General features: G+C 45.0%; 1 protein-coding gene across 3 annotated transcripts in view; it reads left to right on the top strand.

Annotated features, from left to right (window-relative positions):
* The window catches only part of LOC125771431 (uncharacterized), a 133,410-nt gene that overhangs the window by 5,634 nt on the left and 113,428 nt on the right, over positions 1-14,348 (top strand). For 2 of the 3 annotated variants that reach the window (XM_049442045.1, XM_049442047.1), the window contains exons 2-3: positions 3,813-6,297; positions 11,545-13,202. In XM_049442045.1, the coding sequence (XP_049298002.1) occupies positions 5,518-6,297; positions 11,545-13,202 (2,438 nt within the window). In that variant the 5' untranslated portion in view covers positions 3,813-5,517. Of the gene's footprint in view, positions 1-2,229; positions 2,262-3,812; positions 6,298-11,544; positions 13,203-14,348 lie in introns of those variants that run through there. The other variant, XM_049442046.1, reaches the window with a different exon arrangement.

Below are 14,348 nucleotides of genomic sequence, written 5' to 3'. Positions count from 1 at the left end.
GGTTTCGTTCATTCCTTCATTCGCTGTGCGTCCATAATTCATGCTAATTGAAGTAAACTTTCTCCACATTTTTAGGCAAAACTGTGAGCCACTTTTTTTGGGGCAAGGAAAACATCGTCCGAACTGGACAACTGAAGTTGCGAATGGGGCAATTTTATTGCTACTTCAAAGTTGAAATGGATTGCACAAGTTTTTCGCTTTTTGCTACAAGTTGTTAAACGTTGTTCATTTTAATTTCGCCATAGTTGGACGCTGTATGGAACTAGTATGAATGATGCAGCAAATGAAGGTACCAAACGTACGAACCAAAGCTGTGTGTCCGTTCTATTTCTTTGCCGAGTGGAATTGCCACTATTGAGCGGGAAAATGTCCCCGAAAGACAAACACAGTAGAAGTCCGGGAAACAGTGGAAAAAGGAAAGTTGTTACGAAAGAAAGAAAAAAATGTTAAAGAAACACACAAACTGCATTCAACTGAGGTGCAGTGTTTGGGGCGGGGTTTTGTCCTGGAATGGTTGCATTAGAAATACACCCGTCAATGGTGAAGCTGCTGCAGCAACGACGATCATATGACAAAGGTGCAGCTTTCGACAAGGAAAAGCTTTCAGCTCTAGAATCAGTACATCGTTGGACAAGCATGTCTAGCTACTGATAGGGCTGATAAGCTTCTAGTAGGCGTAGAAAAAGAAGAAAAAAAGCTAATCTGTTGGACGGATGAAAATGATGGAAAAAAAGGAAAACTTTTCCATGGGACATTTTCTGCATAGTGATTGTTCTATTTTTTCGTTCAATACGTTCTTACGTACGTACGTACGTACGTTCGTTCTTATTTCAATATATGGTCAATTTTCCTTTCACTTAATATTGTACTGATGATGATGATGATGATGATGATGGTAATATTTTTTTCCTCAAGAGTATTCATTTTTCCTTATAACTAAGTGAAATGATGGTTGTTACTAGCAACACCTGCGTACGAGATAAACTTTCCCGAGAGAGTAATTATTTATAGTAATCATTTCTGAAGGAAGAGATGACTTGGTAAAACCAACCATATGGTGGATGAAGGAGAAGAGACAAAAAATTGCTTCCTGATTAATTAATTAAAGAAATATTGCTAGATAAGTTTTTTTCTACTGGCAAAAATGAAAACATATTGTTACATTTCAAATACTCGTAGAAAGCATCGTAGAAAGCGTTGCAAATTTTGATAAAACAACAAAAAATAGTTTACAAGAAACATTTAGACTTACAATCCTTCCAAATTTGTGTTTTAAAATTATTCTCAAACATCAAAATTCAGCATGAAAAATGCATTGGATGAAAGGAAACCACATCCACTGCTGGAATACTGTCAACAATCATCTCCCTTCAGTGAACTAATTTGCCCAATTTGCTGGGAACTTCTGGCCGGAAACATTTGCATCACCTGCTGTGGACATCTTTTTCACGCTGACTGTTTGCAGCGGTGGTTCCATTGGTACTGGCAGTGAACTTTGGAGTGTGTTGCAAATATTATTGATTTTCGCTCTGCTTTAAATCTTCTCTTCTAGCTCCAAAACATGCCCACAGTGTCGCGTACCGTGTCACATTTTCCACCGAATTGTTCCCCTTAATGTGCGATTAAACGCAACGGACAAAGGTGATGCTAAAGCTGCACCGAATGTAAGCGGAAGTCCACATTCGGAAACGTTTTGGATGGTGATGGCATTTTTTGTGTTCGTTTTATGCTGCCGAAGGACGAAAAAGTATTTCGTCACACATTAACCCCGAACACCGAGCAGCTCGAATTGTTACGCCGAACGATGGTGGTGGGGGTTCGTGTCTTGACTATGAAGTGCTCGAATCGATCACCATTCGGCAGCGTTCGCGATCTGAACGATCAATTAGCATGCCCTTCGACCGACTCGCATCGGATGTTAGTTCATGTGCGTGGCAGCATAAAAGCAACAACAAGCCCGTAACATTCAACGCGCAACGATGTTAGTTCAAGGTATTCACTTCGCTTTGACGGTCACCGAAAAGCGACGGCGATGTGGAAGGTTTTATTAATAGAAAGCTCCCATGTGTGGCCGGTATCCATCACCATCGAACCGATAGATGCCTCCTTGAGTCAGTGTGTGTCGCAAGTACGGCAGCGCCGTCGGAAGTAGCACATCCATCATTAATGTTTATGGAACGCTGAATTTGGAACGAGGATAAGATTACGTGCCCGGCACCAAAGGCACACAAAGTGCACAATACCGATTGCACAACAACGAGGTTAGAGGACACGCTGGAAGCTCCAAAGAGGAGGGGACATTCGGTGTATTACCATTTACAGAGCAATGATTTGTGTGCATGCGAAACGAACTCATTCGGCGAAAGGTTCAATCCCTGAATTACTGATATTACCCGTTGGGCAGGGAGTCGCTCGCAATAAAGTTTGTAGCAACACCAGAGCTAGAACTCATCCTAGGATGCAAACTTGAAAGCTTGAAAGCCATTAGCATTCTGGGGGAGAATACATTTGTGTAGTGCCAGCCAGTTTTGCAAATTGAATATTTATCGCATCCTCTCTCCGGGAGTGCCTCTGACCGAACAAACCGGGAGGCATGATGCTCGGGCATCTTTATTAGGCCACACAGGGAATCCGGAATCTTAAAACATTGATCACCTTCTATTGAATCGTGCTTGGCAAAAAGGTGTGGTCGGTAGGCTGAAAAAGCTACCTGCTCATACACCCGCTCATACACATTTAATTCAACAAATGTGTACGTATACGAAGGGTTTTTGCGGGCAAATGTTGACGTAGCAAAATCGAATTTTCCACCATGTCATGCCACTATTATGTGTGGCTTTGTGTGTGTCATTGAAGACGGAAAGCAGCAGTCAGCAGGTCAGCACAATAGACATTGTGGAAAAGCGAAACTCATGAGATGGAAGTTGTCTTTACGGAGGAGGTGGTTACGTTTTGTGCACCTTCAATCATAGCTCAGTTGTGAGTTGGGCTCAAACAATTCTCCAATAACTTCTCCATACCGAACTCCACCTGAGGTAGCTCTAGGGCTTTTTCACCAGCAAGCAAAGACAAAAGTCTGTGCAGTCTTAACGTGGCGATGCAAATGCATTGTTTCTTCTCCTGGTACGGTTAGTGCAAGTGAGGAACATTGTACATTGAGGAATGATGAAAGACAGTGGAACATACACGTAGTACCTATGACATTGCCCATCAGTTTTGAAGCCTTAGTCGACGAGGTTGAGAAATGAGGTTACGAAGAAATTCAATGTAACTGAACAATTTCTATGATTAATATCAAGCATTATGCTGTCGAAAGGAACCAGGAGGAGATTAGAACCGGAAAAATGCTCCACAGAGTCTCAAAAGCATTCAGATTTTTGAATTGGAGAATGTTTCAAAGTTGTTTAAAATATTTTGTTTTTGTTTTATTAACCACTTCCACCACCATCGTCGGTGAAGAAGCGTTAAAGAAATATGAAAATTCTTCACTCGAAGCAATGGCAAAGTGCAAACAATAATCGCCCGTTACCACCAAAAACCTGGGTGCCACAAGATGGCAAATATAGTTGAATTATCATTTTTCATTAACAAACTTAATATTCATTCCTCATTAGCATCAGCTCTCGTGCATACATATTCATTCGGAAGCGAAATGGAAAAACGTGGAAACACACACACACACCCGCGCCACGTTTGGCCAGCGTCTTGTGGCTGTTTTGTTTGTTAATACACCCATCCGTATACACCGTGTCATTTTTTAACGTTCTGCTACGTATTTCTCCAATCTTGTCCGCATCCATTTTCTTTCGCAGGTTTATGCGGAGCGGCTCAAAAATGATTGGCTTCAGGGACGTGAACACCGGGCCGGCCTGAGCGTACTTCTGTTTTCGCAGCGAAAACGCTTCAACGGAACGGTGCAAATCTTTGGTAGACGGTTTCCGAGGACACACCGGCAAACGGAGCGCTTGAAAATTAATCGCAAAACAATGGTGCAGCTTAATCTGTTCGGCCGATCGGGATGGATCCAAACCGAGCACAATGGTTTTCGTGAAGTCATGAAGGTTGGAGAGAAATAAATCGATCGCTAAAGAAGGCGTAAGAAAGTGAAAGCCCTCTGCATGGTGAAGGAAAATAGAAGAAACAATTTTTAAGTTAAATTGAGTTAAAAAAAGGGAAGGAAGTACAGCCTATTGGGTTACCGGCGTTTGGGACTGTGAAGTGCTGGAAGAATTGGATCAAATATCGAAGGTCGTGAATATTCGATGGAGTATTCCAAGTTTTAAGCAAAAAAAAAAAGAAAACTTGAAACGGCACAAAAAGGAACTAACGAAACAGCAAACCGTGTTTACGGGCTTTAAATGAAATAATCAGAATAACACACAAACACACCGACAAGCTTTAACGAAGGACATTGTTTGGGAGTTCTTACTGAGCAGCAAATCTTCTTCCGTGGCAGCATACCACAGCAGCCGAGGTTGTGAACGGAAAGGGCATTCACGATGAGGATGCTGATGATGATGATGATGATGAGGATGCTAATGATGCCCGGCACGATAAAGAACCTTCGGTGGAAGTCTACTGCTTGAAACAGGCGCTCGCTGGGTGCGGAAGAAGTATAAACATAAATATCATCTAATTTGAATTCCCTTATATCGTTCACCACCCGACCACTCAAACGCCAGTAGTACCGGGTCGGTAGCAAAAAAAAACAGGACGTTTAACAACGTCGGTAAATCCGCACAGAGCGAGAAAGCGATTGAAGGGAGCTAAAACACACAAAAAACAGGCCACAATCTTTGTCCCTTCTGTGGGAATCCTGCCGCATACAACCGGTGCGCGAATTATACAGCCGGGAAAAAAAACTTCTCAAAACAAATACGATTGGACACTGGTTAGATGATCGCAAATTCTGTGAGGCATTCCCTTGCGATAGCTTCCCACTTTTGTCCAACTTCGGCTGGTTCGGATGACGCATCGGGTTAGTATCGGTTTGGCATGTTTATGTTTATGTTACTAAACGACGAACCCATCCCGTACGGACCGTGCCGATCAACAATGACCAAACAATTAGCCAACGCCAGGTCAAACCAGAACCGGTCCGGTAGGACCTTCGCACGGTGGCTAATGGTTTGGGTGCAGTTTTGCAGTGATGCAACGTCCCGACATCACCTTCTAAGCTGAGACTAAAACGGGGGCTTGAAGGTGTGAGTGTGTGTGGCGTGGTTTTTGGTGGTGGGATTTATTTGCGAACCAATTGCCTATGGTAGTCTCCCCAATATCCCCTGTGCCAGTCCAGACTTCGTGTGCAATCGAGCGGAAGTGGCGCTAGATTAACGAGCCACGTGTCTCGACGAACCGTGTTTGCTAGTTTGTGGTTTTGCACGGGAAACTCCAGGAACAAGAACTGAGCGAAAGGAGGGACGTTTAGCGCAGAACTAAACGCTAAACCACTTCAAGGTTTTCTGGAACGTCCGGACAACAGGATAAAGACAGTGACAGGCCACACTGTGAAGCAAGATGAATCCACAATCGCGCACCCATCGGAAGCCACCGGACGTTGAGGAGGCACTGTCCTCGATGCTTTGGACACCGTACGACAATAACATTTCCGAGTCGGATTCTTCCGACGAGATGGAGGTGCTGCATCGGGTCAACAACAACTATAGCTTCTTCGGAACTGGGGCAAACCAAGACCACCGACGCTATCCTCACCGGCAACAGCAGCAGTCACTGATGCGAAGAAGTCTTTCCGCGTGGAGCTACCGTAGCAGGACGGGCAAACCGAACCCGATCGGTGAGTGTGAGGCAGGGAATCGGTTTAGCTATCCGTATTACGATCAGTCCGACCATGGCTTCGGTACATTCGGTGGCGGTTTATCGAGCGCCTGGTATGGGTATGGGAGTACCATCAATACCAGCAACAACAACTACACCACCAACGGTATGAACGGCAGTTCCTATGGCTATTCGGGTGTCCCGGTGACTAGCAGCAGAAGTTCCTACAGTTTTCAGCCCACCGTTGAGCAGGGCCGGACAGACGAACGTGGTGCACCCTGGCAAACGTTGACGGCAACGACGGACCGTAGCATTGAAAAGCGACCCTATCTGCAGCAACTTCAGACACCGTTCGTCGGTCGCTGGCAGTCGGGTGTTGGGGCATCGCAGCTGGAGACATCTTCGCTACCGTACAGTTTGCTCGCATTGGACAGTCTCGGTGTTACCGGTACTGGGGCCACCAGCACGGGCGTTGGTCGAGAAGTTGACGGGTTTGCTGACAGCTACCGGGACGATTATCAGGTTAGTTCCCGTTTTGTGTCATTCATTAGTGCTTAATCGCTCTCGTACGACTGAGTGATTACGGTTGATTATGGAGTGGAAATCTGTGTGTGCATGTGTGCGTGTGTGTGTGTGTGCAGAGGACAAGTACAGGAAATGATTCGTATTGCTAATGAAAATTCCATCCTTTGTATGAGCGAGTCACATGATGCTAACGGCCTGGAAGCAGCCAAAAGGAAGGTATCAGAATGTCGAGAATCGTTTCGAGAAAGTATCATTTCGTTATCACCACTCGATAGAAGTTATGAGAAAATTAATTGGATTAGTTTTGGTGCACTAAACGCTAGTTGGGAGCAAGTAGAATGCTGAGCAGAATCTTCCTTTCTTTGTTGTGATTTTTACCTCCAACGTACGGTTCAACCATGGTTCGATCGTCCTAGGTAAGGGTGTAGGAATCATGACCACTCATCATCATCACTAATTTCGTGCCATTAATTGATGTTAAGCGTGCGAGTTACTCACCCATAGCACCGATAGGGATGACCCCTTTAGACATAAGCGTTTTATCACTCGCAGGCAGCTTATCTAGCCAATTGACCGTTCCCGGGAAATGCCTGCGAACGTGTCACGCAACGCACGGTCGGGCACGGGGCGGGGTTCGTTATCGTCAGTTCACCGGAAAACAAACCGAAATCGTGAGGTTTGGCCCTTACGGTGAAACAAAGCCGTCCGGCTGGTGGCATTGAACTTACTGTTTGGCTTAATAGCGTCTCTGATAAGCGTCCAAGTGCAGGAAGAACGCTTACGGGGCACGCTAATGAACCTCCCGCAATGTTCAATCGGTGTGTGATGGACAACCTCACACTTACTTCGGCTTCGGTTTCGTGCCGAATGGAAGTGACTTTGGAGCAGAAGCGATGGATGTTGTGTCTGGTTGATGTGTGTCGAAAGAAAAACCCCGACATGGGGTATGGGATTAGTGATAAGCGGACGAAAGAAAACTCTTTCCGATGGGCACGTGCTAAGAGTCCACCTTGGGGAAAGGTGAGAAACACTTCCGTTGCAAAGCCGAGGGAGATGGGAGAGCAGTGCGGAGGATCGCGGCGAGTAACGCGTGCGTGTCGAAACGAGACGCACCGTAGGAAAAACGGAAACCATTCCCCGGAAAAGCTACCGGTTACGGTACGCGCCCGTGACCGCGACAGGGAAAGTGATGTGATGTAAAACGGTGGATAATTATTTATCCGAAATTGCTGAAGAGTGTGTTTAGCTTGTTGGTTGGTTTCATCACACGCAAAAAGTTTAACTGGAAGATGGTTTAACCTTTTTGGAGCGCTTACTTCCCAAGAGTTACCAGTTTTTGTAATTTTTGTCTTTAAGGAAAAGGACTTTAAGAAAAGATATATATTCAGGGACTTCAAGCATAAATTTTTAAAAACTATAATCCTCTTTAGTATTCAGTTGATAAGTCAGATTATACAATTTTTAATTTTGTGGAAAAATGGCGGACGATTCAAGTTACAAAGAAGATTTTTGACTGAAAGTATGTTAGTAGTTCACCTGTAGAAGTCAATTTTTTGAAGTACGATGTAAAGAATCATGGAAAGAGTGTAATGAATTTTCTAAAGACAGAAACTGTAGTTATGATAAGAATATTTCCATCTTTTTCTTTGTATCTCGGCGTAAACATGTTTTTGTTTTCAGGATGAACCACACATAAGCGCATAGACTTATCTCACTAAATCCCACCAGCGATCGTCACACATTTTATCGTGACTGTGGTTTCCATTGATGCTCTCCAGTTCCTCCCAAGGGTTTCCTATTCAGTTTCCTTCCAAACATGTCATCCCGTAATCCCTTAATCTGCCCTAACGAAATCGTTAATCGCCAACCGTTCCGTCTCGCTCCAAAAAAGCTACGTACCGTGGCACACGGCAAAACACAAATGAAAGATTATTCACCACCGTTGAATGGTCCACATGCCCCCGGGGGCGATGGCCAGTACCGCCGAAAGTGTTATTTACCGGTTTTGCCCAGTACCGAGTAAATCGTTGTAGCAAATTAATAACCATAATGATCGGGCTTTTGAGGTTTTTGAAATTGTCACCCGCAGCGTTACCGCCTGTTCCGCTCAGTTCGCTGAGGATTTCGCTTTGTTTTTGATACACCGAGCGAACCGTTGTGTCGGCAAACGGGCCACAGTCACAAATGTTGCCGCTAGTTTAGTGGCACTGTTGGAGGGGGTTGAAATCGCGAACCCGAACACAATTGTCGGTGAGGTGTGCGCACCGGTTCGATCATCCAGAACGGAACCGTCGGTAGTGTTGTGTCCGATCGTGCCAAGGTCCCGGGTGTTCGCTTTTGTTCCCCGTAACGGGAACATCGCTTTCCAAGCCTTGGAAAGTTCAAAGCAGAAGGGAAATTCAACCATGATCATGACGAATGGTCGTAGCGAAGTGGAAGGAAACGCTTCTAGCGTCCAGAGATCCAGCACCCATCTTAGCGTGAAGCATCTTACACGAAGCTAAGCGCGATTTTGGCTGGTCAGGTTGGTAAAGGGAAAGGGGGGGGGGGGGGGGATAATCGAATTGCGTGACTCGTATAATGCAGGTTGATCGTACCATCATCCATGACAGGCACGGTGAAAGATCTGAAGCAAAAAACAGGGAAGAAAGAGGGAGAAAATATTTTTGAATGGAAGACGAGTTTTAGGCTAAAGTAAGTATATCAGTGTTTTGAAGGAATTGTAAGGCTTAGGAGGACAAACATAATTTAAATTAAATTAATTTCATGACGTAATGTTGGACGTGAGTATGACTTAACAGAAAAAGAAAGGAATGCTTTAATCGTAAAACTGGGTTTTTTTTTAACATCAATTCATTGTTTTGTTCTACAGATCTTTAGAGGTAATTCAGAAATAGTGGTTGATCGGTATCATTCTCATGACATGTTCCTGCTCTACTTGTAATCATTTATAAGCATTTTTCTCTTTTTTCTAACTTAAGTTTATTCTTTGGTATCTTTTACAATAAACTGGCATTGAAATTCTCGTTGCCTTCAATTTTCTTCAGTTTCTTGATACAAGCAATGAGCTCCAATATTCAATATCATTCGTACTTAAAACGTACTTCTGAGTAGTGTTGGGTCAAGTAGCTCTTTTGCGGTGTGCGGTGCGCTTAAGGTAGCTCCACACGGAGCGCTGCACACAGGAGCGATTGTGCGATGCGCTCCCAGGAGCGAAGTTTCGCACCACAAGAAGCGCTGCACGCTAGAGCGATTTCTGCGATACGGCTACCTCTTTTTCCCGTGAGCTGTGCGGGAGCGCGCACAATAAGATGACCAGAGCGATTGAAATACTTCTTTCATCCATGACAGTGCCATCTATCGACCACAGGTTAAAGATTGGCGATCCGATGGATACCGACCGAGTTATAGGCAAATCTTGGTGCAAAAATAAGCCTTATAAAATTTTCAATTTTTTTAATTTCTTTAATTTTTTATTATTTTTTACTCTTTTTTTTGTTTAAAGCATTATTTGAGTGAAAAGAAACTCATTGCAACCAATTGGCATTAAAATTAATCAATTTGATTTTTTTTGCAAAATTTCTCAAAAAAATGGCAAGGGGTACCCCTTATGAAATTTTCGAGTTGAAAATTTTTTTAAAATTTTTTTCTGATTTTTTATTCTTTTTTTAATTTAAAGCACTATTTAAGTGAAAAGAAACTCATTGCAACAAATTCCCATTAAAATATATCACATTTTTCAATTTTGCTGCATTGGTGAAAAATGAGGAAAATTTTACATTTTCTCAAACAGGGTATGGAGCTTGGTTCCTCAAATAACTTCTGGCACAGAGATCTGAAGGCATGGCCGTCGAAGAAGAAAATGTAGCCATTGTTGCCATCTATCGACCACAGGTTAAAGATTGGCGATCCGTTGGATACCGACCGCGTTATAGGCAAATCTTGGTGCAAAAATGAGGAAAATTTTGCATTTTCTCAAACAGGGTATGGAACTTGGTTCCTCGAATAACTTCTAGCACAGAGATCTGAGGGCATGGCCGTCCAAGAAGAAAATGTAGCCATTGTTGCCATCTATCGACCACAGGTTAAAGATTGGCGATCCGTTGGATACCGACCGAGTTATAGGCAAAACTTGGTGCAAAAATGAGGAAAATTTTCATTTTTTTTAACTTTTTGATTTTTTTTATTATTTTTTACTCTTTTTTTTGTTTAAAGCATTATTTGAGTGAAAAGAAACTCATTGCAACCAATTGGTATTAAAATTAATCAATTTGATTTTTTTGCAAAATTTCTCAAAAAAATGGCAAGGGGTACCCCTTATGAAATTTTCGAGTTGAAAATTTTTTTAAATTTTTTTTCTGATTTTTTATTCTTTTTTTTTATTAAAGCATTATTTGAGTGAAAGGGGTGTGCGGGAGCGCGCACAATAACATGAGCGGAGCGATTGAGATACCTCTTTCGCTCTTGACCCAACACTACTTCTGAGTAAACTTATCCTTGCATAAGAAGATCACCACTAAGATCACATATACATACATCCAAACAACCCACGATGCAAACGAGCTTGCAAAAGAAGATCACTTTTCGATGTTGGCAAAGCAAGGTGGCTGCCGAACGATTTCAGGCCCTGCGATCACATACCCCGCTGTAAGCCCTTCCATCAGATCACCCACTCGCCCTAAATCATCCGTCTACCTAAATCGATACCGAACTTGTACGAACGTGAAAAAAAGAAGGTAAAGTGGCAGCAAGGCAACATAACGCTAGCATAAGAATGTGGGACGCAGAAATATAACGAAAACAGGCAATAGACATCAGACGCGAACGAAACGAAACGAGACGGTTTAAGGGCCAAAGGCGTAAAGCGAAGGACTGCTTGTGCGGCCTTTCACCAGGGTATTCAGTTTCCGAGATTTTGTTTCGTTTTGGTGCTGTTGTTGTCGTTGTTTGTATGTATGCGAAGTTATGTGTATTTATGCTTCCCTTTTTGTGCGAAACTGACGTACTGACTGCGATGTGAAAGTGCGTATACACAGCATGGCGTTTCTTGCCTTCTTCTCAACAAATTGTGATTGTATTTGTGTGTTTGTGTGTATGTGTGTACAGAGAGAGAGAAAGAGAGCGCGAGAGAGGGAGGGGATGAATTTTATGTTTTCTATAAACTTCTCTCTTTTTTTGTATCCGTCCCATTACATTTTCTGCTTTTTCTGCCCGGGTTTTTTTTGTTCTAAATCACTTCAACAGGTTTATTCCGGTACGGGGAATGGCGAGAACATGGCCTCGGGCTGCTTGTCGAAGGGCAGCACGGACGGCAGCAACATAAACAGCATTAACAACAACATCGATGGTACCTGCAATAACAATAACAACGACAGTTTGTGCATAATTTCCGCAATGCTGCGACCGGCTAGTGGTAACGAGGGAGACCTACATTTCCCGAGCGCCCACCAACACTGGCAAGGGCATGGGCAGGGGCGCACCGTCCCAGCAACCCCACCCACCCCGGGGCAACATAATTCCAGCATAACGGCGGCGTTGCTGCTACCTACGATGCTGCCGTACGATGCTCGGCCTGGTAGTGTTGGTACGGCCGATGCTCGGATCACACGCACACCAGCAACGGCAGCAGTAGGGGAAGGTTTCACGATGCTCGGTTCAGCGGTGGCGTGCGCCGACAGCACGTTTAATTGTGTGCGGCAAGCGAACGCAGCAACATCGACGTTGGTGCGTCGTGCGGACGGTGCGCAAGCGGATCGTGTTCGCAGCACAGACACGGTACAGCGTAGTGAGTCTGATCAACGTGTCGATCAGCAAACAACGGTGGTGCATAATAGTTCAACCAGCACGAGCGGTGTCAGCCCCGAGCGTGTGGTGGCGATGCGGTTAAACGTACCGGCGGCCGGATTGGCCGAGGGTGGCAGCCGGACCAGTGTGTACATTCCGTCGACGGTGGTAACGCCACCGGCCGAGGGCGGCGGCGTAGGGGCGTTACTGCCCGCGCTGTCGATCCAGGTCAATCGGCTGGATCCAAACAATCAGCAGCAGAATGATGTCGTTAACAATGCGGCGTCCGGCGTAAGCATAGTGAGCTGCTACCGTGCAGCCAAGCCGATCGCGAGTGTGGCCAGTGGTGCGAGTGGTCCCGCACAAGCGGCAGATAGTGTGTCCGAGGGGTGTAAAGGGTCTAAGTGCATTGTGGAACGTGATGAGCGTGGTGAGGATCAGCGCACGGAAGCGACTGATCGTGGTGATGTCAATGCGTGTGATGCAAATGTTAGCTCATCGGAGCAAATGGTTCAAGTTTCTAGTGTTGTGGAGCGGCTAAATGTCGATCGTGGGGTGGGTGAGAATGGGGTGGGTGCGGTGTGTGGTGGGTCAACGGGTAGTGCGGTCAGTGCTCCGTCCCGCACCTATACGTCAACCGAGGCCCAAACGGATGATTCGATCCAGCAGCCTCAACAACAGCACCAGCAACAACAACTTCTCCTGCAGCATCCAACCGGATTGATTGGAACGGCGGCATTCATCGGCAGTGCGTCGGCCGCCGGACCGCCGGAACCGATCGTGGCGACAATGCTTGGACCGGGGTCGGAATTTAGCACGCGGGAACATCGGCGGCGGGAGCGGCGCGAACGGCGGCAGGCGCGGAACCGCCTCCAGCACATTCACCCGCTCGAACCACCGCCCCCGCTGCACCGATCGCCACCGCCGATCGAGATCATACCCGACATTCTGCATAGCCATCTGCCACCGCCCTACACCACCCTGCCGATGGGTGCGTCCCTCATCCCGCAGATGATCCCGGCAAATGCGGTCGCAGCTGCTGCTGCTGCCGCCGCCGCCATACCGGTCCGGGCTGCCGATGATTGCCGCTACACGTTTCCGATACCGATCATGCGAAGGTAAGTGACCCTGCGTATTTGAACTCCCCCCCCCGTCCAACATGATTTTGATTGTTCCGCGATCGCCCGCGATCGAATGCTTCGTTTTGTTTACTTTCTCGCAAACGCGCAATGTTGTGGAGAGCATTTGGTTTTTTTTTTCGCTTTCCTTCACGTTTCGCTTTTTTTGTTGTTGTTTTGATGTTATTCCGCCTATGTGTGGGGGGGCTAGTGGGCGCCGGGCAACATGGCGCGCCGCGATGCAAAAGTCACTTTCTCTCCCGTTTTCCAACGGTGGGGTGTCTTTCGGGGTTCGTTTTAAACGACACCGAGGGTCACCTATCCGGGCGAATGAAGGTGTTCTGTTTTTTGTCTGTTTGTGTGTTTCGTTTCTTTCGAGTTTAGCAGTGGAGAAGTGAAAGGATTTTGAAAACGCGGTGATCCATCTTGGCTGTATCTGCAAGGGATGAAGGGAGGGGTGGGATATACAAGGAAGTCGCCTTAATCCGTGACACGCAATCAGGGTGGTTCGGGTCGATTCGCCAATTGCATCCGGTTCGGATGCGGACTATGGGATGCTGTTTAACAAATGGTGGTGGTCGATAGGTTTTAAGCGGCCAGAAATATCCGGTTCGCGAGATCAAAAAAAAAGGTGGTGAAGATTAGGATTCATTTAGGATTTTGATTTTGCAATGATTTCAATATTTCGACACATTTCAAGTTTTCAACACTAAAAACGACACTTTAGTCATTTTGGCTGGTTTTACATTTTTTAACCAGAAATACCACTTTGAGGTAGAATAGTTAGAAGAGTGTTCAAGTACGAAAAGGATCCTAAAACATAACATAATATCATAATAGATATTCGTGATGTAAGGAGGAAATGCTTTGTGAAAATTTTACACTTCAGCTTTTCAATATAGGCTAATAAAACGGCTAAATGCCATAATAATTAAATATACATAAATAAATAAATAAAATAGATATTTATGATAAAACAAAATTGGAAGAGTGGACACTTTTATACTTCTGGGTCGTTCTAGTGTTAGGAGTAGCTTACATGGAACCTTCAAGCCGATTAAACAAAAAATTAGAAACCAATTCAACCTTCAGAAAATTAACGAAATAAGATTCATTTTGTATTTGAGATAATTAGCGTAGAAGAAA

The sequence above is a fragment of the Anopheles funestus genome, chromosome 3RL (genome assembly GCF_943734845.2).
Source record: "Anopheles funestus chromosome 3RL, idAnoFuneDA-416_04, whole genome shotgun sequence".
Taxonomy (NCBI): domain Eukaryota; kingdom Metazoa; phylum Arthropoda; class Insecta; order Diptera; family Culicidae; genus Anopheles; species Anopheles funestus.
The sequence above is the reverse complement of the archived record's forward strand: the minus strand, read 5'-3'. Positions and strand labels throughout refer to the sequence as shown.